At 46.5% G+C, this 25,856-nt stretch overlaps 2 protein-coding genes across 2 annotated transcripts in view; both read right to left on the bottom strand.

The window, feature by feature from the left end:
- Positions 1–423: 423 nt before the first annotated feature.
- On the bottom strand, positions 424–11,588 carry LOC118372293 (ribose-phosphate pyrophosphokinase 2). Its single transcript, XM_035758126.2, has 7 exons — positions 11,298–11,588; positions 7,274–7,457; positions 3,835–3,933; positions 3,474–3,598; positions 3,023–3,196; positions 2,218–2,377; positions 424–1,956 (listed from the first exon to the last, which is right to left on the bottom strand). Exons 1-7 carry the CDS (start codon positions 11,417–11,419, stop codon positions 1,864–1,866), a joined length of 957 nt encoding a protein of 318 aa, XP_035614019.1. The 5' UTR covers positions 11,420–11,588; the 3' UTR covers positions 424–1,863.
- Positions 11,589–15,201: 3,613 nt separating this feature from the next.
- LOC118372275 (FERM and PDZ domain-containing protein 4-like) overlaps positions 15,202–25,856 on the bottom strand; it is a 34,572-nt gene continuing 23,917 nt past the window's right edge. Inside the window, exons 5-15 of the mRNA XM_052498895.1 lie at positions 24,759–24,866; positions 24,398–24,529; positions 22,797–22,916; positions 22,273–22,409; positions 21,866–21,992; positions 21,312–21,401; positions 20,950–21,132; positions 20,386–20,521; positions 19,232–20,269; positions 17,788–18,969; positions 15,202–17,070 (exon numbers count right to left, since the gene is read on the bottom strand). Of these exons, the coding sequence (XP_052354855.1) occupies positions 15,635–17,070; positions 17,788–18,969; positions 19,232–20,269; positions 20,386–20,521; positions 20,950–21,132; positions 21,312–21,401; positions 21,866–21,992; positions 22,273–22,409; positions 22,797–22,916; positions 24,398–24,529; positions 24,759–24,866 (4,689 nt within the window). The 3' untranslated portion in view covers positions 15,202–15,634. The remainder of the gene's footprint in view (positions 17,071–17,787; positions 18,970–19,231; positions 20,270–20,385; positions 20,522–20,949; positions 21,133–21,311; positions 21,402–21,865; positions 21,993–22,272; positions 22,410–22,796; positions 22,917–24,397; positions 24,530–24,758; positions 24,867–25,856) is intronic.

Genomic DNA, 25,856 nt, shown 5'->3' with positions numbered 1-25,856 from the left:
TAAACAAGGATATTCACCCTGGTTGGTCCTTGGATGGGAGTCCAGGGCAAAGCGTCTCACACCAGGAGTGCTGATCTAGGACCAGTTTTGCATTTTAGATCACAATTAATAAGATTACATAGTCAGGGAGGACCTGATCCTAGATGGTGGTTGGGCGGTGGTGTTGCATGGCTAGTTTGGTGAACTCACCCTTTTAAGACGTGTGACTGACAAACGTTCAACCAAGGTCCTTTACTTTCCCATGGCACTGCCATAAGATTCTGGTGCCGTAAGTAGCAAGCAACACGTTCCTCATATGGCAACCCAATTACTCCCATCTTCCAATGGGACCACACAACTCCTGCCCATAGGGAAAATAACAGTGTACTGTCTATAACAATTCATCTGAGGATCCTCAAAGAAAGGAAGACAGTCAGCAGTATGTAGATGTCACTGTCAAAGTTTATTGTCAATGAAAACCCTGGTGGAGAAAAAAAAAAAAAAACTAAAGTGTGGCTGCCTGTCCACCAGCAGTTTTCAACCAATCCGCGAAATCATTCTGAACACAGCCTTTGGAGCACTCAGCATACAACAGGGGAAAATGAACCCTGAGGATTTACCCTCCTACATTAGAACTTACGCTAAAAGTAATAACACTTAAGACACGGGGAAAGCAGAACTTTGAAATTCGTGACCTTTTAGGTGAGGGTTGTTTGACCAATCACCCTTTGAAAAGATGGATAAGCCTGATGGAGAAACTGGGGACAGCCCCTCTAAGTTATCGGATCTAATTAAATGGATAGAAATAGAGCGATTGTATCATTGACTTGAATGTGGATACCCCTTCTATTCATTGAATCCTATCCGATTGCCTACATCCTATCAGATACCTCTTGCTGCCCAGTTTTTCAAAAGTTTAGAAGTGGTGTTGGAGTTTTAGTAAATGAGCAATTTCAAGATTGTAATGGAGAAAATGTGATCAGAAATACAAAAGGTGAGCATGCGGTCCTGCAATGACACCAGTCCGTCACTAGAGTGCACCACCAGGTGCATACTTAATGAAGGAAACTAAAATGGCAAATCAGATTTGGCCTTGTTACGTGGCACTAAAGTAGAGTGTTTTAACTAGAACATGTGGAAATGCTTACGACAATTCTCTCATATCGCAAGTTGAATTCCATGATACAATTTTGGGACATTAAGGAGACAATTCTAGACGCTTATAGACATTACGTAGGTATCTGCTGGTTGAACAAATACAGCCTCTACTCTGGATCTTTCGGAGAAAAAAACTGAACTCCAACACTAACCAAATGTTGCTGGTTAAAGGAATTAAAAATCAGCTGTTGATGACTAAACAACCCTGGGTGGCATTGATTAGCACACACCGTAGCAAAACATCGGATAGATAGTCCCTCCCCGTTTACTACCGTTTTGAGTCTAGTGAATAGGGTCAGATGACTCAAGAAGTGACATCACACAATGGAATGCTTTCATTTATAGTGAAATGGACAAAAAATGAGGTACAACAAACAGGAACATCGTTAGGCAATGGACCTTTGGTTAAAATGACAGCCAGATCCTTTGGCTGGCAAAGCATGATAATGAAAACAAACACAATAAGGAAATCTTAACATGGTATTATGCATAAATAGAAACTTGCTGGTCTCAAAGAGATGATACTCTTTCTTGGGTCTCCACATGGAACAACGGAGCTGGGAAAGTGGGCGTGGCCTTTAGGAACCGTTCACATGTAATTAGCCCAAACCGTCAGGGTTTAAGGACTTCCGGGAGGGCGTGGCCACTGAAGGTGCGAGCTGATTGGACCACGAGGAGAGAAACTGCCTAAATTGGCCATTGTGACCTCTTCCTTGTGACCATCCTTTATAAGGGCACGTGGCTGAAGAGGTAGGACACCGACTCGCCATTGTGGGTTCTCCTGATCGCCTCGGCCAGGATCATGGCTATATCTATGATCTGGTGGAGACCACAAAAATACAACATCATATACATCTCTATGGCAGACCGCCATATACCAGTGCCTCAGGTCAGGCAACCTACAGGGCAGCCAATCAATCCTGGTTGGAATGGTTAGCTTTAACAACAGCAGCAAGCAACAGGTGCTTCAAGACATGGGAGAGGCTAAATGCTGCATGTATCAACAAATGGATTCCTCATTGGCTAAAAGGTAGAAGGACATGTGAGAAAACAGGAAGTGCCTATCTGGACTGGGGGTACCTGTATCTTTGGGCAAGACTTCATCTTCTCCTCCTGGGGGATGGTGTTGGTGACCACCACGGCCTCGAAGGGAGCGTCGTTGATGCGCGCGATGGCCGGACCGGAAAATATGCCGTGCGTGAGGATAGCGTAGACCTTGATCGCACCGGCATCAATCAATCTAGAAAGAGAGATATGAGTTGTGTAATAAAAAATCAAGAAAGTGACAGTAATTTGGAAACTGCATTTGAAATAATGCATATGAGCAAAGTAGAAAAATGTAAAAAGGCACAAGCATCAAATAGAAGAGTGAAAGGTTGAGGATTTTCAGAGACCGTGAAACGGGAGCTATGGTTGAGACTGGAACAAACGAAAACGATAATGATTTTTATTCCCCCGGGCCAACTATGTCCAAACAGTAAAATAAAAACAGCAGAGAAAAACTTTAAAACAGCTAAATTTTGTCACTGCAGCAAACAGGAGGGCCCTACATGTTTAGGTCAGCGACAGTACCATTGGCCACACCCACGGCCAAGCCCCCATTTTGACAAAGAAAAAAAAAACCCTGAGTTGATTTTGAATCCCCACATCACTTCTCACCCTCTACACAATCTTTCTCATTAGGTTTGATAGAATGGGTTCAGGTCAATAAACCATACAGTGATTTGAGATCAACAGATGCTCAACAGATGAGCCTACATAGCAACCATCTATAAATACAGACTTTTATTGACAGCATAAGCCTAACACAAATAACCTAGAGCAAGGCCATGGTAGAATAACTTTGGGGATATTAGGATCTGTGTGAGGGGTCGCTGTGGCTCACTTCTCAGCAGCTTTGCAGATGGTACCGCAGGTGTCGGCCATGTCGTCGACCAGGATGGCCACGCGGTCCTTCACGTCTCCGACCAGGACCATGCGGTCCACCTCGTTGGCCTTCTTCCTCTCCTTGTGGATGAGGGCAAACTCCACATTCAGACGGTCAGCGATGGAGGTCACTCTGGATACAAGGAAATGAAAAGAAAGATTTAAGAAATAGGAGATGTGCATGTCAGCGCTCAGCTGAAATAGCACCGCATTCGCATGACCCCCGGAAGTCGGGCATAAGTCATCTCGAAGATGGACAGGTACAAAGAAACACCCAATGAAAACGGTTAAATGACGGAGAGATGAACGGGTCCAAACACTTCTTCCCCGTCGCTTTGCCACATTGTTGAAGACCTCAGGACCAGCCGTATCCGGTTCATGTGACCCTGCCACATGGAATTGGTTATTACCGTTTGGCTCCTCCAGCGTCAGGGGACACAATGCAGCTGTTCTTCCACTCTGGAATGTTCTCCCGGATCCACTGGAGGACCGCGGGCTCCGCATACAGGTTGTCCACGGCGATGTCGAAGAATCCCTACAGAGAGATAAAAAAAGTTAGATTTTCCATGATAATATACCGCCTTCTTCGACTAGCCTAATATTAGGCAAAAACATAGCGACAACTTTAGACTTCACTGCATTAACTAGGAATTAAACAAATCTAGCAACTACTACTAGTCGTTTCAATTGAATATAACTTCATTTATCGGCAGGTGAAACTGCACCCTGCAATTGCATTGCTGTGACGGTGATGTGTTGGATGCTGCCTACCTGGATCTGCGAGGCGTGGAGGTCCATTGTGATGATGTGGTCGGCGCCGGCTACAGACAGCATGTTGGCCACCAGCTTGGCTGAGATAGGAGCACGACTCTGGGACACAGAGGGAGTTACAGGCTCTTTCAAATGAAGCACACAATTCAATTATTCAGTGTGACAACAACTGTTGTAATACAGTAAAATGCTCTGGATTTAAATAACTAGTGAAGTCTAAATCGTTTGCTCCTCCACAAGGAACACAATCCAGGTCAGGCGACAGACAACAGATGGCGATTGGCTACAGGTTGTCGCGTGTTCAACACAGACATCTCGGTCTTCTGTGGTTAATGCACACAGCTCTCTGTAGCAAAATAGCAGCACAAGGTGACCGTAGAGATTCTGGTTTCAGGGGACAAATCACAACTCACAGGTTACTTTATTTACACACACACACACACACACACACACACACAAGTTCAACTCTGGCAGGTCGCTTGTTTCAACATCTATTTTGTACTAGGTCACATTCCACAGTGCCATGTATTGATTTAACATGCCTCGGGGAAAAGACAACAGTGATAGGCCAACATGTGGTATTAAACAGACACAATTTGGTATAAGCAGACATACCCCGTCTAAATCCTTCTTGTATTAAACAGCCACCATTTGGTATAAGCAGACATACCCCGTCTAAATCCTTCTTGTATTAAACAGCCACCATTTGGTATAAGCAGACATACCCCGTCTAAATCCTTCTTGTATTAAACAGCCACCATTTGGTATAAGCAGACATACCCCGTCTAAATCCTTCTTGTATTAAACAGCCACCATTTGGTATAAAGCAGACATACTGCCACCATTTGGTATAAGCAGACATCTAAATCCTTCTTGTATTAAACAGCCACCATTTGGTATAAGCAGACATACCCCGTCTAAATCCTTCTTGTATTAAACAGCCACCATTTGGTATAAGCAGACATACCCCGTCTAAATCCTTCTTGTATTAAACTGCCACCATTTGGTATAAGCAGACATACACCGTCTAAATCCTTCTTGTATTAAACTTGATTTACAAACATAAGTAAACCCTCTGTCGGAAATCTGTAATGTCCTGTTCAAGAACTTGTAGTTCCGAGTGTTTGTATAGGCTACAGATGTATTTCCCAACTCCAGACCTCCAGTAACCCCTGCAGCACACATTTTTGTTGTAGGCTCAGACAAGTACACCCGATGCAACTTGTCAACTAATTATCAAGCCCTCAACGAGTTGAATCAGGGTTGACGAGATGGGATGCCTCTGATGTCAGAGGTGACCTTTTCAAAGCAGGTTAGGTACATTAAATTAAGGTTAGGAAAAGGGTTAGGGTTAGCTAAATTGCAAAGATTCTCCAACATGACCTCGAATATGCAAGTTATGACGTCAATTTGACATTAGCAAGATCCCTGCTAGACATGACCTTGAAACCTGTTACACTGGAGGACAAGAGTAGGGAAACACTGGGCTACAGTATGCCACTACGTTAGAGGGGCCTTTGAGATCTGGCATGTTACACCTTGTTACAAAACATAATAGGGCTCCCGAGTGACGCAGGGGTCTACGGCACTGCATCTCAGTGCAACAGGCGTCATTATAGTACCTGGTTCAAATCCAGGCTGTATCATATCCGGCCATGATTGGGAGTCCCATAGGGCGGCACAGAATTTGGCCCGGCGTCGTCCGAGTTTGGCCGGAGTAGGCGGTCATTGTAAATAAGAATTTGTTCTCTCACCGGACTTGCCTAGTTAAATAAAAGGTTAAATATGCTCCAGAACAGAGATTGCGTGCTTCGGGTCTCATGATAGTAACTGGTGCTTGATACACTGTCGTTTGGTTGATAGAGAAAGAGGGAGAAAAGGTGGAATATAGGTTAGGCCTCAGAACAACTGCGGGTTGCTACACGAGGAAACTCGTTTGTTACTTTATTAACTGGAACAGTGTGTGAATCATTTACCAGATAAGCGGTGGTCTGAACCTTTTCTCCCCTCTAGGAAAGTCTGACGCCACCTCGGGTGACGAACCATGCTCTAATTCAAACCGACAGCTTTATTTGGCCGAGGCTGTATTTTTCGTATGTCTTTTGTGTTATAACACAGAAGTTATTGGATGACATGCCAATCAACTGTGTCTGGGGAAAACATTCAATAGGAGGAGATGTGTGTATGTTTATATACACAGTACCAGTCTAAAGTTTGGACAACTACATGGGTTTTCCTTTTTTAAAACCATTTTCTACATTGTAGAATAATAGTGAAGACATTAAAACAATGAAGAAATGGCAATCAATAAAGTGTAAAACAAATTCAGAGATACTTCAAAGTAACCACTCTTGCCTTGACAGCTTTTCACACTCTAGGCATTCTCTCAACCAGCTTGACCTGGAATGCTTTTCCAACAGTCTTGAAGGAGTTGCCACATATGCTGAGCACTTGTTGACTGCTTTTCCTTCACTCTGCGGTCCAATTCAGTATAAAACCATCTCAATTGGGTTGAGGTCGGGTGACTGTGGAGGCCGGGTCATCTGAATCAGCACTCCATTACTCTCCTTATTGGTAAAATAGCACTTACACAGCCTGGAGGTGTGTTGGGTCATTGTCCTGTTGAAAAACAAATGATAGTTCCACTAAGTGCAAACCAGATGGGATGGCGTATCACTGCCGAATGCTGTGGTAGCCATGCTGGTTAAGTGTGCCTTGAATTCTAAATAAATCACGAGTGTCACCATCACACCTCCATGCTTCACAGTGGGAACAACACATGCAGAGATCATCCGTTCACCTACTCTGTGTCTCACAAAGACAGTGGTAGGTACCAAAAATCTAACATTTGGACTCCTCAGACCTAAGTATAGATTTCCACCGGTCTGATGTCCATTGCTTGTTTTTCTTGGCCCAAGAAAGTCTCTTCTTCTTAGTGTCCTTTATTAGTGGTTTCTTTACAGCAATTAGACCATGAAGGCCTGATTCACACAGTCTCCTCTGAACAGTTGATGTTGAGATCTGTGTTAATTGAACTATGAAGCTTTTATTTGGGCTGCAATTTCTAAGGAATGTATCTCAAATGAACTTTGAAACTTTGAAATGCATTCCAGGTGACATCATCATAAAGCAGGTTGAGAGAATGCCAAGAGTGTGCAAACCTGTCATCAAGGCAAAGGGTGACTAATTTGAAGAACCTCAACACTTTTTTGGTTACTACATGATTCCATGTGTTATTTCATAGTTTTGATGTCTTCAATATTATTCTAGAAAATAGTACAAAATGTAGAAAAACACTTGCATGAGTAGGTGTGTCCAAACTATTGACTGGTAATGTATATATGCTACGTTTTGCACTACATACTGGACACCACACATTGTGAATCATTGTAGTAGACTTCTTTGGGCCTGCGAGCAGCCCGGCAGGCAACAGGCTTACCTTGTCTTTTTTGTCCTGCCGGGCGTAGGGGAAGCAGGGGATGACAGCGGTGACGCGGGACGACGAGGCGATCTTGCACGCGTTGATCATGATCAGCAGCTCCATCAGGTTGTCGTTGATCTCGCCGCAGCCGCTCTGCACAATGTAGACGTCCTCACCGCGCACGCTCTCCCCGATCTCCACGCTGACAAAGAGAGGCAGCAGCATAATTTAGTGTCACCTTAAGGAAAAGGATAACTCTTACCACCACAGAACCACTCACTCATCTCCACACTGAGGTAGAGAAGATCATCCTCATCACCCTGCTCTTATCACTCCACGCTGGGCATATAGATCGTATACCCTGACGGAGAAGGCTGATCGTAAACTTCGCCATGGACATTTATTAACTAGACCAAATCCCTTCCTACAAGTTATGCTTAGGGAAAAAAGGGCAACTGCTACTCACTCATGCATGATACAGCACCACAAATCACTTTCCAACAACACAGTATAATAATTGCACGCCAACAGAGGACCGATGGAGGTCTGGTGCAGTAAATTGGAATGACCAGAACGAGCTTAACGTTGACAAAGTAACTCTCATTTGAAAGTGTGTGTGGAAAAGCAGACTTCTAGGAATCAGTGCACGCACACACACACACACACCATCTCTCCACAAGTTGCAGGCTTCAAAACAAGTCAACAACTGAAACATTCCCGACAGGACAACCCCCTTTCCCTGCCTCCGCTGGAGTCATGTGCTCACATCTGACCAAGAGAGGCAATTAATGCAACAGCCGGTCTACCCATCTGAACCACCCAGAAGAGGCACGACGCGAGGAGACACGAGATCCACAGCTACTGGGGATATTAGGGCAGGTAGGGTACAGGCCGGTGCTGATGGAGGACGATAGCACCCAGCAACAGTCAACAAAGAGCTATTTGAAAGCTTAATGCTTAAAACCAGCAAATCAAAAATTGTTTAGGGAAAGACATGGTGGAGACAACCGAGCACTGAAAGTGATCCTTGGTAAAGATTGCCACTTCCCCGTCTTTGGAAGATCTGTCGAGCCAAAAAAGGTTATAACCAGAAAGTTGAACATCAGTATGCTAAACTCTTCCTTAACCACGTCTCAGTAATGACCAACAGATCTGGATTGGATCTGTGAACACACTTTCAATTGATCCATTTTAGGTCATGAGCTTCTAGTGTTAACATGTGAAAAACCCAGGCTTTCACGAGTTCAGCAACCAGTGAAGCAAATATCAGAGCACAAGTCAGAATTGGGGCTAGCAACAGTAGGTGGGCCAGGGTGTACATGCACATTTCCAAATATCATCAACAGCAATACAATCAAGGCACGGCAGAGGACAGGGAGAGCTCTGCAGTGCTGATTTATGACATCTGAATGTGTATCAGGTGGCAACAAGATCATATTGTAGCAATTCTATCAGGTAACATGAATACAAAGCCGGTGAGAGGTGGTTAGAATAGGATGGGAGGCCAAAAGTCTGTAACCAATAGAGAGTCAGAGTCCTGAGTGGGGAACAAACACGGTCTGTCCCACAGTTGGGTAAAGAAAGTTTGTTGACTACAAAGTACACATGAGTCAAATATCAAAATGCACCAATTTTTTTTTCATATAGGATTGTAAGTTCAGAGTCACTCGCCCAAACAGTGCGTGTGTGCTGGAGGCGAGTGAAAGCTCGGGAGAAAGGGGTGAGTGTGGTGAAACTGCCTGTACCAGACAGGGCGAGACAGGCCAGGGAGAGAGGGGTGAGTGTGGTGAAACTGCCTGTACCAGACAGGGCGAGACAGGCCAGGGAGAGAGGGGTGAGTGTGGTGAAACTGCCTGTACCAGACAGGGAGAGAGGGGTGAGTGTGGTGAAACTGCCTGTACCAGACAGGGGGAGACAGGCCAGGGAGAGAGGGGTGAGTGTTGTGAAACTGCCTGTACCAGACAGGGGGAGACAGGCCAGGGAGAGAGGGGTGAGTGTTGTGAAACTGCCTGTACCAGACAGGGGGAGACAGGCCAGGGAGAGAGGGGTGAGTGTGGTGAAACTGCCTGTACCAGACAGGGGGAGACAGGCCAGGGAGAGAGGGGCGAGTGTGGTGAAACTGCCTGTACCAGACAGGGGGAGACAGGCCAGAGCACACGGTGAACAGATCGCCAGGTAGAATCCAAGCAGCAGTGCAGCAGGCAACGGGAGTAGGTGTCCCACCACCTTGGGAGAAGCTTTTACTTCTGGAGGCAGATTTCTTGTAGAAAATGCCAGTGAATGGACTGAACAGCAGGAGGGGGCTTCAGAGGACGCTTCAAAGACTCCTGACATTTGTTGGGTCAAAAGCCCTCTTACGTCACACCTTCGTGTTAATTGAATTTGTATCTGGTCTGTCCTTTCAAGTCTGGGAGCGCGGTTCCAGGTTGGATGGTGTCCTCAGGTCTCTGCTCTTTGTTTGCTAGACTTGGAAAAAGAAAACACGGGAAGCAGTAATCTATCCGGTTAATTTTGGTCAAAATGAGGTTGTAGGTTAGGAGTTTTGATCTGGAACAAAGACCATGCTGTGGAGAGTAGCATCCTGCATATGTACCTGCCAAAAAATCCAACTCCAAATCTATCCTTTTGTAAAAAAAAAAATGTGAGCTCTCACATCTTTCAACATTAATCTGTGTATGTGTCTCTCTCTCTGAGGGGGGTGTGTTTCACAATTTTTGTTTTGGAGGTGTTCAGAACAAGGTTAAGGGCAGAGAAAGCTTTGTTGTTGAGCGTTTAACACAAAATCCAGGGAGGGGCCAGCTGAGTATAAGACTATCATATATCATGTCAGATCATCTACTCAATACTATGTACTTTCTCCCACTTTTCTTCCTTGCAAGGAGGACATCCCACAATAATATCTCATTTATCTGTGTCCTTGTACTCACTCCCACTATCAGGCCAAACTGTATCCAAAAGCACCCACAAATTTTAAAGCAGATCATTGTATTAATATAGCTGACAAAGACCCACTATTGCACATAGGGGACAAGTAAATTAAGCTCGGCTAAAAATCAATAGGAGACCGTAGCTCACCTTGGTTCATGGGGCAATGCAGTGTACTCGCTCACACCCATTGCATCATATTGCGAGTATTGTAAAGTCTACATGAACCAGAGCAGGTTTATGTAGTTACCATCGCTACTGAACAATTAGGTCAGCTTGGTTACTTGCTGGAAATGAACCTAGATTACGTGCATGACATCATTTAGGCTAAAATGGAACCAGGGGTGGCAGCATGGCAAAACAATATTGGAACAATACAGATCAGGAACATTATGTATGCATGTATATCTTATACAGAGCGACAGGTGCAATTAGGTTTAAGTGCATGACATTATTTAGGCAGAGATTGAATCTGGGGTTGCAGCAGGGCGAATAATTATAGGAACAATTTGGATAACACACATGTATATATTTGATCAGAGCGACTTACTGGTACAATTAGGGCACATCGAGCGATTTTACACCTAGTCGGTGCAGGGGGTTCAAACCGGTGAGTTTTTGGTTACTGGCAGAAACCTCTTACCCACTAGGCTACCTGCAGTTATCACTCTTTTCATTCTCTGTTCATTACACTTTATCTGCAACGTTTCAAGACGTTTGCCTACTGAACGTGGCCTCGTTCTCTGTTGCTGCAGTGGTTGGTTCTGTTTACCTGAACTATGTTGGCTATTACTAAGTCAAGTGAGTCTTTTCGCAAACTAGCTAGCATATCTTGCAAAGTTACGACTCAACAATGAACACCAGCACGCGTGACCATGGGATTCCATAACTAACTTTCCAATTTTGGTGTTGATGTAATAACGGCAGCACGCTAACGTTATTCAGTGCCGTTAGCATAGCAAACTTACTACTCCTGCGCACACGTGTATGCATGACCCAGGCTGCAGTAAGTTAACGTCCAGCACCAGATAGCTTGCTAGGCTAGCTCAGCAGATCAATTAGATAATCATGCACGTATCTAAACGCAGACGATAAATGCGTAAAAAACGAAACCTACCATGTTTCTTGGTTGGAGAATTTCTTCGTTATCACTTTCCCCAACTCCAGTCCGAGGCGATCAGCCACTTTTTGTGACAGGTCTTGGTGGGAGCTCCCGCTGAAAAGCACGATGTTTGGCATGTCCTAAATATTTATGTGCAATTTGGTAACGTGAGTAGGAGATTTTTGATGCAACAATTATCCCTCAAGGGGCAAGTTAGCTAACAAGTTAACTTATTATCGCTGTAGCCCACGCATTGCAGATCAGCACGACAGGACACCTAAAACTGAAAAGGAAGTGAGAACAGTGTTTGCATGGTATAGCGGAAGGGTCGCGTCCTAATTCTTATTCTTATTCTTTGGGATTGTTTTGGCGGATCGCGTCCGATTTCAGGTTCATGCACTGCCACCTACTGTATTGGAGTGTGAGGCTATTCACAGCCAACCTACATTACGTTATTTGTGATACAGTATTATACAATTGGGGAAAAGGAAAATGTATCCTGCCATCTAAAACCCCACCGTATTCCATTATTTACCCAATATAATCCTACTATGGTCTGGGGGGACAGAACACGACCATTCAACACTCCCTGCAACTCTTCTGCAGTAAAACCTCACAAACCCAAGTATTTCTCTGCGGCTTCCATCCTCTTCCTAATTGGACAAAATCGATGCCTTTCTTCTTAGGTGTTTTCCCCCCCGCGGTTGGCATTAAACGTTATGGTCCATGCTATTTGGAAGGCCAAAACTCCATCCCACCAAAACAGGCTGACATTTCAGTCAGTGTTTTCAAACAGCTTTTACACTAATATGGCATTATAGTCATTTAAAACATTTCACAGTATTATTCCAACCTCATATTGTGGAAATATATATAAAGAAAATCTTAATTTTGACTGCACTGGGCCTTAAAAAAACAAACAATGTATTTGTTTGTCCTGCCACACATACATCAGGCCTACTATGACTGACTAACGCCCCAATCACACGGACAGCGTGATTGCATTTTGGTACATCACAAGTACATTAGTTTCCAATGGAACGCTGCGTTTGCCTTGCAGCATTGCGTTGCAGAGGCATTTGCAGTGTGTTCTGTGTGGGACACACGTTGGATTTATTGAACGTATGTGCCAAACTGTATGTGTAGACAGCTTGACAGACATGGTAGCAGAAGTTGAATGTTGAACTTTTGTTGCACGCATATCCAGATGATGCTTCATACTATTTTGAGCAATGACACTATTGGTGTGATCAAGGCATAATAGTTACATGTACTGTTGGTTTGAAAAGCACATTGGCCAGAGATTCAGAAAGGAATGGTCCTTACCCTTTAAGGCCTTTGGATCTGTGTGTTTTAACTTGATTTAACTCTGAGAGAGATTGATACCTCAAGTGCTTATTTTATCCACACACAGAAACCTTTGTCAAATCCTTGGTGATACACTCCCTCTTACTATGCTCACATGAGAAGCATCACGCTAGGAAAGAAGGGCCTCCTGTTCATTTGAAATGAATAGATGGTTTTATGTCCAAATTAATAAGACGTAGTTTGGAATGAAACATTTTCATGTTCAAAATGGAATTAGCATTTTTGTTTTGTAGATAGAGAAAGCTACTAGGCCTAGGGTGTAGAAAAATGAGACAGTGCACAAGTTAATATTTTTTTTTACTGAATGGAGTTCTTCTACAAGATATTAGTGGAGTAAATTAAATAGCAAGTGAAGACACACCATGACCCACAGATATGTAAAACGTTTTAATGGGTCAGAGAAGCTGAAAAAATATTGAATGGATTTTTATATTTATGGTCGGAGAAATAAAATGTAATCTGATACATACAGCTGAAGTCGTAAGTTTACATACACCTTAGCCAAGTACATTTAAACTCAGTTTTTCCACAATTCATGACATTTAATCCTAGTAAAAATGCCCTCTTAGGTCAGTTAGGATCACCACTTTATTTTAAGAATGTGAAATGTCAGAATAATAGTAGAGAGAAGGATTTATTTCAGCTTTTATTCCTTTCATCACATTCTCAGTGGGTCAAAAGTTTACATACACTCCATTAGTATTTGGTAGCAAACGTTTCGGGTAGCCTTCCACAAGTTTCCCACAATAAGTTAGGTGAATTTTGTCCCATTCCTCCTGACAGAGCTGGTGGAACTTAATCAGATTTATAGGCCTCCTTGCTCGCACAAACTGTTTCAGTTCAGCCCACCATTTTATTTATAGGATTGAGGTCAGGACTATTTAGTGGCCTCTCCAATACCTTGACTTTGTTGTCCTTAAGCCATTTTGCCACAACTTTGGAAGTATGCTTGGGGTCATTGTCCATTTGGGAGACCCATTTGCGACCAACTTTAACTTCCTGACTGTCTTGAGATGTTGCTTCAATATATATACATAATTTTCCTGCCTCATAATGTCATCTATTTTGTGAAGTGCACCAGTCCCTCCTGCAGAAAAGCAGTTGAGATGGTGTTCTTCGGCTTGCAAGCCTCCCCCTTTTTCCTCCAAACATAACGATGGTCATTATGGCCAAACAGTTCTATTTTTGTTTCATCAGAACAGAGGACATATCTCCAAAAAGTACGATCTTTGTCCCCATGTGCAGTTGCAAACTGTAGTCTGGCTTTTTTTATGGAGGTTTTGGAGCAGTGGCTTCCTTGCTGAGCGGCCTTTCAGGTTATGTCAATATAGGACTCGTTTTACTGTGGATGTTAGATACTTTTGTACGTGTTTCCTCCAGCATCTTCACAAGGTCCTTTGCTGTTGTTTTGGGATTTATTTGCACTTTTTGCACCAAAGTACGTTCTTTTCTAGGAGACAGAACACGTCTCCTTCCTGAGCGGTATGATGGCTGCGTGGTCCCATGGTGTTTATACTTGCAGACTATTGTTTGGACAGATTAACATTTTGGAAATTTCTCCCAAGAATGAACCAGACTTTTTGTGAGGTCTTGGCTGATTTATTTTGATTTTCCCATGATGTCAAGCAAAGAGGCACTGAGTTTGAAGGTAGACCTTGAAATACATCCACAGGTACACCTCCAATTGACTCAAATTGGAGGCAGCAGCATACCACCCTGCATACCACTGCTGGCTTGCTTCTGAAGCTAAGCAGGGTTGGGCCTGGTCAGTCCCTTGATGGGAGACCAGATGCTGCTGGAAGTGGTGTTGGAGGGACAGTAGGAGGCACTCTTTCCTCTGGTCTAAAAAATATCCCAATTCCCCAGGGCAGTGATTGGGGACACTGCCCTGTGTAGGGTGCTGTCTTTTGGATGGGATGTTAAACAGGTGTCCTGACTCTCTGAGGTCATTAAAGATCACATGGCACTTATTGTAAGAGTAGGGCTGTTAACCCTGGTGTCCTGGCTAAATTCCTAATCTGGCCATCACAGTCACCTAATAATCCCCAGTTTACAATTGGCTCATTCATCCCCCTCCTCTCCCCTGTAACTATTCCCCAGGTCGTTGCTGTAAATGAGAACGTGTTCTCAGTCAATTTACCTGATAAAACAACACAATAAAAGTAAATTAGGCTATCAGAAGCTTCTAAAGCTATAATGTCATTTTCTGGAATTTTACAAGCTGTTTAAAGGCACAGTCAATTTAGTGTCTGACCCACTGGAATTGTGATACAGTGAATTATAAGTGAAATAATCTGTCTGTAAACAATTGTTGGAAAAATTACTTGTGTCATGCACAAAGTAGATGTCCTAACCGACTTGCCAAAACTATAGTTCGTTAACAAGACATATTGTGGAGTGGTTGAAAAACGAGTTTAATGACTCCAACATAAGTGTATGTAAACTTCCGACTTCAACTGTAGATGTTGAAGGACACCATTGAGTCCAGAGAGGACCATATTAAAACAAATACAATGAAATAACTTGTAAAAAATTATTAAACATTACACACTGACTTAAAAGCGCTTTAATAAGATACTTGCTTACATATTTTATGTCTTTTCATTATAAGTTTTTGCCCTCTGTATTTAAAAAAAAAAACATGTCAAAATAATTTAGAAATTACACTAAGGACTGTTAAATGCAGTGCAATTTCAGTGTTACGGTACATCAATCCTCTCCACATTGCAACCTATAACTGCATCGTCAATATCACATTAAAGAGTACATGTCTTCCCAATGACCACTCAAAATATCTTTAGTAATTTATATATTCATATAGTGTATCATATGTACTGTATGTACATTATATACATGGGAAAAAAATGTACACAGGAAGAAGGGTGTCTATAATAACATCAGTTCTTATTACAAAGTTCTGGACTTGTATGGCTTCGTATAATGTACATAACACTAAAAGATGGTGCCGCCGGCTGGGCGTCCTACTACTTGCTAAGCAGCGTTTTGAGGGAGCGGGTGAGTGCGTTGGCGATGGCTGACATGGTGCTGGAGTGGCGGACCAGGGCATTGACGCTGTGGTCGCTGGGCGCTCCGATGGACGCCGCCTCGGCTGCGCGCAGCAGGCAGATGTAGTTCATGACCAGCTCATCCACCTTGGCCACCACCTCCCTCTGCTGTTGGGCGGCTGATGCCCCCAGGCCCCTCACCAGGCACATGCAGGCCTCAGACAGGCAGCACAGCACCTGGAAACTGCAGGTGATGGCCAGCAGCATCTCCTCTGGGCTGCCGTGGGCCTGGGCCATCCTGCGACATGCCCGCCCCAGCTCTTTAGACTCGATGGATAGCAGCTGCTTGTATTGGGACAGGTCTGCTGTGATCTGTGGCACCTGGCCGCTGCGGTCCCCCCTGCCTACGCTTGAGCGCACTAGAGCGATGAGCTCGCTGGCGTCGCGGTGTACGTCCGAGAAGCCAACGGGGAAGACGTACATGCGGTCTTTGAGTGTGTTGATGCGCGACAGCCGGTCGCTGAAGCTCATGTTGGTCAGGACCTCGCTGTAGAGCTGGTCGCCTGCTGCGTCCATGGCCGGGCCGTAGGTAGGCGCTGCTTCTTCCATTTCCCCGCCACGGCTGCGCCTGGACCTCTCGCCCCTCTCGTCTCTCTCTACCTCATCCTCCTCCGCCTGGCTCTTCCTCTTGAAGAAGCAGTAGCTGAAAGGACCATGGCACCTCCAGGGGCTGCCCGAGTCCAGCTTCTGCGAGCCCTTCATGTGCTTGGTGTCCTTCTGCAGGGGTAACATCACTGAGGCCCTCCGGCTGTCTCTGCCCCCAGCCGACCAGCAGGTGGACGCTACCGAGCCCTGCGAGTAGCTCTTCGACAGCCTCTTCCTCGTCGGTCTCCTCTGTAGTTTGGGGTCAACTGGTCTTTGCTGCTGCTGGCACTTAGTTCTGCCTTTGTCGAAGAGCACCTCCACACTCCCGCAGCCCGCAGTTACATTACTGGTGCTCCGTCTGAGCTCCCTGCCCCGCTGCAGGCTGTCGGTGCTGGGCTCCCTGCCCAGGTGGAGGCTGTTGGTGCTGGGCTCCCTGCCCAGGTGGAGGCTGTTGGTGCTGGGCTCCCTGCCCAGGTGGAGGCTGTTCACACTGGAATCCCTACCCCGCTGGAGGCTGTTCATATTGGGCTCGCACTCGTGGTGGAGGCTGGCTGTGACTGACTGGATGTGGTTTTGTCTGTATGTGACGGTGGACTCCTGCTTTGGCACAGTGGAGTTGATGGTGCTCATGTTGGCTGGTAGGGGAGGTGGAGGAGGTGGAGGAGGAGGAGGAGGAGGAGCCGTGGCACAGGCTCGGGCCTGCTTAGTGAAAGCTGATGGGTGATCTCCTGCTTCCGCTCCCAGTGACGTCCCCAGCTGCTCTGTGCGAGCTACACTAGGGGCAGTAGAGAAACAGAGAGAATCGTTAAGAGCCTGTCGGACGGCATGCTTTGTCCTGCAGTCAGACCTGAGCCAGTCCTCTGGGCCACAGATGCTGGCACCGCTTTGGAACATCACACTCCGCGCCCTGGAGGGGGGCCTGTGGACCATGCCCCCACCCCCTCCATGGATGCTGTCCCTCACGGACAGGAACCGCTCGACCTCAGGGTCGATGGCGCCCCTCTCTAACTCACTCTCAAGGCCCGAAAAGGAGCTCCTCCTCTCTGTGCCACTGGGCCTTACTTCAACACTGTCAGCGGGTCTCTGAGCATGCAAGTCAGGATAGCTCTTCAACTTAGCGGGCAGCGTGGCGGAGTGATACAGTCGGGAGCCTTTGTCACCCCGTGAGGTGGCTGCATTGGGGTTCACTAGACTCGGGCTGAGGAAGGACGAGGAGGGCATGCAGGGATAGCGGTGAATGGTGTTCCCTTTACTCCTAACCATCTCTATCAGTTGGGGATTACTGGTAATATATCTCCTAGTGTCCTTCCTGACTCCCCCTCCCAGGCCTGCACTGTGCAACCTGCCTCCCTGGTGCATCTGGCTCACTGTCAGGTAGTTAATGAGCTGCCTATAGGACTCATTCCCCTCCTTGGAGTTAGCACCCCTTACACAGGCTGTCTTGGCATGCAGATCATTTTGAAGGTTACTCCTTCTAGCTGTACTACCTGTGGTTTCTTTCATCTTGGCCGACCGGATGGAACCCTCTCTGCTGGTGTCTGACCCAGGAGGGTGTATGTTGGGCAGCATCTTCCGCAGGAGTGTGGGGTCTGCTTGGGGGTGGAGGTCCCTGCCCCCAGGGATCTGGCTCGGGGTGCAATGGGGAGCCTTGTCCTCGTAGGTGAAAACCCTGAGGGACGTGGAAGATTCGGAGAGCGGATGGTGGTTGCCGTCAGGGGCACAGAGGGGTGAATCCGTTGGGGTGCCACAGGCGCTGCTCCCCGTGCTGCAGCCCGCGTCCAGTGATGAGCACTGGGAGCCCTGCAGGGAGTTGTGGGCCTCGCTCTGGAGGGACGAGATCCGTTTGGCTAGGTGGTACTCACACAGCCGGGCAACTCCTTGCCTCACTTGCTGCAGCTGCTCCCCTGGGGCATCTCCCTGCCCACCGGGGGGGTCCCGGGGCTTCTTGGTTGGGGAGGAGGGGAAAGGACCTGCCGCTCCCCCCAGGTACCCTTCCTCCTGGCCGCCCATCGCCCCAGTGTCCCCCTCTGCAGCCTCCCCAAGTTCCTCCACAGGCTCTGTCCGTTCAGGGTGTGGGGGAGGGGGGCACGGCAGCCTGCGGTGACTCCTCGGCAGGCTGTTCACCGCTAGGTTCTCCGCCATGATGGAGATTGAATTCTCTGGTAGAGGAAGAGGCGGCCTTATCTGCAACCTCTCGCAGAACGAGGTACGCTCCACATCCAGCTGGCTCCCCCTGTGGCCGTCTCTGGTACTGAACGTGTTGAACTTCCCGTTGGTGTCGGCCAACTTTTTTAGCTGTTTCCCTCCAACAGCTACGGAGTTGGAGAGGTTAGTCAGAGAATCAGTGGTTTCTGGATCCAGCTCTATGCCATCTGGATGGAGGGTCTGTTTAGGGAGCGTGGCGGACGACGGCGGCCCGATGTCTCGATGGTGGGAGGGGCTGTGGGCTTTCTTTTGGGTGGCCACTCTGGGCGAGACAGGGAAGTCTGTCTTTTCCTCCATCAGAGGCTGGTAGCCCTCGGAGGTGGCGATAAGGAGGCGCCTGTGGTTCTCGTGGATGAGTTTGTGGGCGGCGGCCTGCTCCATGGTCTCGGTCATCTCTGAGGAGTTGGTCTCGTTGCCTGAGTCAGAGGAAGACTCAGGACTGAAAGCCCGAGACATATGCACACCTATGTGAGCCAGAGAGAAAAAATATTATAATTTGAGCTTCTTTCAACCTTAACTACATAAAAGTAATATAATTCTATTATATCACTTTAAACAAAGTTCAACATATAGTTTGAAGACATCCTAATTTGGGCCAGGTCTGACCACAAGCACAACAGTGAGTAATGAAAAAACAAAATGAGAGGCCATGACACTGTATGTACAACAGCTGTAAACTATAAGTGATGTTGGCACAATGACGGTAGAACTAAAGACCTGGGTTACTGTTGGGCTGTGGTCGCTGTGGGCGTGGTGGGCGTGGCCTCTCCTCGGACACAGTCAGGGCTTCCAGTGCCTGCAGGGTTGTCACCATGGCATCCTCCAGCCTCCTTTCCCCGCCGCTCACCTCGACACGTGACCCCGTGGGGACAGCGTCGATCAGCGACACGGGCATGTCATCGTTGTCGGCAGTGGCCAAAGGGCGACCCTCGGGACTCTCCTCATCAGAACTGTCTCTGAACCCCGGGGGAGGGGCGGCAATGGCGAGATTTAGGGAATGGAGGACGCCGTCAGTATCATCATCGTCGTCGTCGCCCCCCTCGGGGGGAGGAAGTGAGGTCAGGTCGATGATGTCATCGCTGGAGCCTGAGAGGGTGAGGAACGTGGCTTTGCTTGCCGCCGTCGTGCCGCCCTCTCCACCTCTGCCGCCATCCTCCCCCCCTCCCCCCCCGGTAGAGTCTTCCTCACAGCTGGCGTCATCCTCATCCTCGGCGTCGTCCGTGGTGTCTGCATAACAAAGGTCCCTGAGCAGCGGTTCCTCCACCAGCTCCTCACCGATGTTGCTGTAGACCACATGCGAACTGCCGTCGACGAACTGATAGGGCACGGTCACCTGGGTCCTGAAGTCCCCCGTGTTGTTGATGTTGTTGTGCAAGTAGGCTATGGGCCTGTTCTCGGGCACCTCGGGACTCTCATCCATCAGGCACTCGTAGCCTAAGTTCTGGGGGTTCACAGTGTTCAAAGGGGGGTCTCCGAAGATGAAGGAGACCTTGGCGCTCCGGGGGGAGTCTTTGGGTTTGTTTCTGGCGGGGGGGAGAGGAGGGGGCTGGGGACTCCTCCGCCCCTCCGATGGCCTCTCGTTCTGCTGCAGGGTTAGGGTATGGTTTTGGGGCTCAGGAACGTGGGGAGAGATGTTGTTCTCTCTCCCTCCATTGTTAGAGAAGTCCATGTCACTGCTGTAACGCTCGTCCTGGCCGGCAGCATTGGGGTCCTCACAGTTGCCTAACGAAGTGCTGTACGGCCACTCCAGAAGATTGTCCTGATCTGTTGTTTAATAGAAGAACTCACTTCAACAATTTGGCGGAATTCTGATAATAATAGACATTTATACAGAAGCGCACACACGCACACACACACCGCATAGTACTAGGTTGACGAACCCATTTCTTCAGCAATGCTGTTGCAGTGGGCCATGTTGAAGATAGATCTCCTAGAGTCCACTAGGAGTCGATAGTACCCTGCTGTCAGACACGCCAGGTTCATGGCATCACTGGACTCCATTATCAATGTGATGGGCTTCAGATCAAACATGAAGAAATACAAACATTACAGAACACAAGGATGTGGTCTTGCAAGAATAGCATTTATGTACAAACTGTTTTTTTTCTACTTAATAGCCAGCTAATATTGACCAGGGCATGATGCCTTATGGGTATCTGTACACTTTTACCTAGTAAGTTGCGGAACTAAATGCATTCAACCAAAATGTTTCTTCCGTATTTAACCCAACCCCCTTGAACCAGAGAGGTTTGGGGGGCTGCCTTAATCGACGTCATCGGCGCCCAGTTGTTGTTGGGGGTTGACTGCCTTGCTCAAGGGCAGAACGGCAGATTTTCACACCTTGCCGGCTCAGGATTTGAATGAGCGACCTTTCGGTTACTGTTCCAAGCCTCAAGCCACTCAGTTAACTGTGTCAACTCGACACCTCAGGCCCCACTCCTTACCCTGACATCCATGACGTGCAGCTCCACGCGGACGTTGATATCATCCTCTGTGAGGATCTCGATGCGGTTCACGTGGCTGAAGTCTGCCAGCAGGGCCATCAGGTTGGTCTTGGTGTTGATCACGTGACTGATACCGTACCTGGGCCCCACTAGCAAGGTCACCTCTGTCTGCTTCTCCCCTTGCTGTGAGGGTGTGTGTTGGGGGTGCGGGTGTGTGTGTTGGGGTTGAAGAGGGTTGTGTATGTGTGTGTGTGTGTGAGAGAGTGTGTAAAATAGAGAAGGCAGGATATGGATTTGGAACAATATTGTTTTTCTATTTGACAAATGACTGAAATAGGGACAGATACAACTAGTGGCCTTACCAAAAGTATGGATTTGAACACTCTCCCTCCATACAACCTCAGGTCACTGAGATACTTCAAGTAGTGCACCTTTGCCTGCAACGCAGTCAACTGCAGGGGGAAAAAGCCAGAGGAAAATATCTTGGGGTTAACAAAAATACACTAACTGTTTATAGGTTTGACTGTGTCTCTGTCTCAAATACACAACGGACATCATCATTGACGATGAAGAAAAAAAAAAGGAAGCAAACACACAGCTACACTCCTCTAGAGGGCAGCTCTGCTAAGCATACGAGAGAGAGAGAGAGAGAGAGAGAAGAGGAAGAGAGAAGAGAGAAGAGAGGAGAGAGGAGAGAGGAGAGAGAGAGAGAGGAGAGAAGAGAGGAGAGAGGAGAGAGGAGAGAGGAGAGAGAGAGAGAGAGAGAGAGAGAGAGAGAGAGAGAGAGAGAGAGAGAGAGAGAGAGAGAGAGAGAGAGAGAGAGAGAGAGAGAGCGCGAGAGAGGGAGAGAGAGAGGGAGAGAGAGAGGGAGAGAGAGAGGGAGAGAGAGAGAGAGACGATGGAATCCGTACTGTACCTTTTTTCCCGGAGGCACTAGGTTCTGATTGGTTTTGAGGATGTGCGTCAGTGCTTTCTTGATGTTCTTCTCCTTCATGCTGGTCATCACCGCTGGTGGGATGAAAAGTGTCAGACCCCACTCCTTCCTGGAAATTAAGAAGGCATTTGATATTCAAGGGCGTGGAAATAATGCAAATTAGTGTTCACCCAGTGAACACTAATGGTTAGAGCGTTGGACTAGTAACTGAAAGGTTGCAAGATCGAATCCCCCGAGCTGACAAGGTAAAAATCTGTCGTTCTGCCCCTGAACAATGCAGTTAACCCACTGTTCCTAGGTCGTCATTGAAAATAAGAATTTTCTAGTTCTTGCCTAGTTGAATAAAGTAGGTAAAATTTAAAAAAATAACAGTAAGGAGCTGAACTTACTGGATGTATTTGAGCGAGACCTTCTGCGTCTGCCTGGTCGTCATAGTGAGGACGTACATTTGCAGAGCGGCCAATCGGAGCGCGGCGTCATACTTCAGCTCCGAGCCGAAGCGCTCAAGAACCACATCGTTACAGCTCTACGGAAGACCAGGAGGGGAAGTTAGAACCAGTGGATTCAAATCCATTCAAAATAGATACATTTTGTTCTATTTACAAGTTGATGAAGGACGAGCTAGAAACCCGGTATTGTTGTCAGTAACATAGAAGCGATTTTGCTTTGAATAGTCAATCCCAAGAGAACAGAAAATATTATGAAGTTCTGAATGAGCCTAAAACCTTGGACAACTAACCAATTTTGGATGGGAACCTTGAACTTGATATGCATGTATAGTAATTGATCAAAAGGCCATTATTGACAAGCTAAAGTCTCAATGCTTGTTAGACAAGTTCACCTGAGAATACAGGAGTGCGGTCTTGTGTTATGCTCCACTATGATTGGGCGAGGTCTCCTGTGGTGCTCTCACCTGTACGTAGAGGTATTCAAATGCCACGGCATCCCGTCTGAGCAGATCCACCGGGTCCTTGGGGACGAAGCTGATTCTGAAGAAACATTTCATCTTATCGGACCCCGGCCTCTGTGTCACCTGAAACGAAAAAGGGGACGAGAGGATGTGAGAAAGGAGGGGGAGGAATTGAGTGTGTGTAATAGAGAAAAGATTAAAATGTTTTACTGCACTGTAAATGTATACTGATGTGAAAGAGACACAGACACATCAAAACGGAAAACATCAAATGCAAGATCCCTCAAGGTGCTACGTCAAACTTCATAAAATAGTCAGGTGAATTCATTCCCGAGGACATAATGGGATGGTAAGGTCAGTGCTAAGGACAGGGTGAGTCATTGTTGCAAATACAAGTCAGGCAAATTTACATCCATTGGACAGGTTCTTGGCCTCTGTCAAGGGACAGGAATTCATTAAGACACGCAGAGGGAGATATATTGTAAGTGCTACACTGGTCAGTAATTTGCCCTCGTTCCCTATTTCCTTGAAAGGTACACTCTTAGAAAAAAGGGTTCCAAAAGGGTGCTTCGGCTGGCCACATAGGAGAACGCTTTTTGGTTCTACGTAGATAGCGCCTTTTTTTTCCTAAGAGTGTAACGTCTTGAGCATTGAGCTTACAGATTTCAGCCCCTTACAAGAATCATAACAAAACCTATTACATAACTCTTTTCATCCTTGAAAAGAATAATAACATGTTATTCGTCGGTTAGTCCCGTTATTGCTTACCACCAAAGGGCTGTCTATGCAGGATGATGGTGATGCATATTAAAAGTATCCTCACTATGATCGCAGCACACTTTCATTAAAACATTGAAAGCAGAGGCGCCCTGCTGTGCCGGACTTGATAAATCACGCTGTGTTCTTGAGTCGCTCTATGAATACTGAGCAGGAAGTGTTTGCGAACGTCCCAAATGGCACCCTATTCCTGAGTGCACTACTTTTGACGAGCCCTCTATGGGACGCTCTATGGGCCCTGGTCAAAAGTAGTGACCTATAATGGGAATAGGGTGCCATTTGGGATGTGTACTTTGTCTGTCTCAGCTAGAAGCTTGGAGTGTGATTGTGCGGTAGTGCTGGAATAGAATTGCCTCTTATCTATAGGATACTAAGTGAAGAGGCCGAGGTGGGAGTGTGTTTAGGAAGCAGAATGGGATCACTGAGGGTGACTCTGGGCTAGCAACAGATGAATGACTTTCATTCTCTCTATTCTCTCTGGGACGTTGATAACCTGGACCTGTAGCTATAGAGCTCCATACTGAGACCTATCCTCCTGAAATGGGCTAGGGGTGTCTAGTTCAGTTACATATATTATTCTCTTTCTTCTGCTCTTTTTCAAACTATTAGGACTTATGGCAGAAAGCAGAAGCTCCATTTGCTTTGTGTTAGTAAAAAGGGCTTTATAAATTGATTGGTTGATTGAGTCATTGATTGATCTCTGTCATGAATTGCCCTCTTGGCCGGGTATACCTTACACAAGAGGTCGCTTGACCTCAATGGGACTTCCTGGATAAGTAAAGGTCAAACCAATGACTTAGCGTTAGCATGCCTACAGTAATTCCTACCTGAGTTAGCATTTCCTGTTCATGCAGCAGTAGCAGCCTGCTGCCCGATCCCTCCGTCCGCTGTTCCAGCATCAGGGAGAAGTGCTCAATGCACTTGATGGACAGCTTCTCTTGTAAGGTCATGATAACATCCTATCACACCATAACCAAAGGTCAATTTCAATGTCCTAATACCAAATGATACATTTTGTATTTGTTTTCTTGTTTTCTGCCACTGTGTAGCTAAGATGGTTCGAATGCAATTTGCATTTCAAGTCAAGGTTGAGTCCCCACGCCATATTCCATTAATTTCCTCCCATTTCACCACAGTAATTATAGAAAGGGTGCCACTCCAACCCCCTCCACAAAGAGCCACACACACCTTGATGGATGTGCTGCAGTCGAACCGGAAGGACTTGGTCTGCCCGTTCTCCAGGTACACCTTCAGAACGTTCTGCATGAAGAGGAGAGAGTTGTCCTTCACTGTGTTCTGGGTGGAAAGGAGACACAGAAGAATGACACACAAGACATACAGTAGCCTACATGAAGAGAACAGAGTTGTCCTTCACTGCGTTCTGGGTGGAAAGGAGACACAGAAGAATGACATACAAGACATACAGTAGCCTACATGAAGAGAACAGAGTTGTCCTTCACTGTGTTCTAGGTGGAAGCAGGACTTACAAAGGAATTACCTTATATTGCTTGCTAGCATTGTTGAACTGTCTTGGATGTAGTCAGATAAACAAGTGTATATCAACACAGAAAGTATTCAGACCCTTTGACTTTTTCCACATTTTGTTACAGCCTTATTCTAAAATGTATTAAATTGTCCCCCCCCTCATCCAGCTACACACAATACCCCATAATGACAAAGCAAAAACAAATGACAAAGTTTTTTTGAAATGTTAGCAAATTTATAAACATTTCTAACGGAAATATCACATTTACATAAGTATTCAGACCCTTTACTCTGTACTTTGTTGAAGCACATTTGGCAGTGATTACAGACTCAAATCTTCTTGGGTATGACGCTACAAGCTACAGGCACACCTGTATTTGGGGAGTTTATCCAATTCTTATCTGCAGATCCTCTCAAGCTCTGTCAGGTTGAATGGGGAGCATCGCTGCACAGCTATTTTCAGTTCTCTCCAGAGATGTTTGATCGGGCTCAAGTCGGGGCTCTGGCTAGGCCACTCAAGGATATTCAGAGACTTGTCCCGAAGCCACTCTTGCGTTGTCTTGGTTATGTGCTTAGAGTCGTTGTCCTGTTGGAAGATAAACCTTTGCCCCAGTCTGAGGTTTTGAGCTCTCTGGAGCATGTTTTCATCAAGGATCTCTCTGTACCTTGCTCCGTTCATCTTTCCCTCGATCCTGACTAGTCTCCCAGTCCCTGCAGCTGAAAAAAATCCCCAAAGCATGATGCTGCCACAAGCATACTTCACCGCAGGGATGGTGCCAGGTTTCCTCCAGATGTGACGCT

This window comes from Oncorhynchus keta, chromosome 37 (assembly GCF_023373465.1).
Source record: "Oncorhynchus keta strain PuntledgeMale-10-30-2019 chromosome 37, Oket_V2, whole genome shotgun sequence".
Classification (NCBI taxonomy): domain Eukaryota; kingdom Metazoa; phylum Chordata; class Actinopteri; order Salmoniformes; family Salmonidae; genus Oncorhynchus; species Oncorhynchus keta.
Note: the sequence above shows the minus strand (reverse complement) of the source record. Positions and strands in the feature narration are given on the sequence as shown.

Coding starts and splice junctions, on each gene's coding strand:
- LOC118372293 (XM_035758126.2), bottom strand. CDS start 11,419: ATGCCAAACATCGTGCTTTTCAGCGGGAGCTCCCACCAAGACCTGTCA. Junction 7,458..11,297: donor TTCTCCAACCAAGAAACATG/GTAGGTTTCGTT, acceptor TCTCTTTGTCAG/CGTGGAGATCGGGGAGAGCG. Junction 3,934..7,273: donor GGCAGGACAAAAAAGACAAG/GTAAGCCTGTTG, acceptor TCTGTGTCCCAG/AGTCGTGCTCCTATCTCAGC.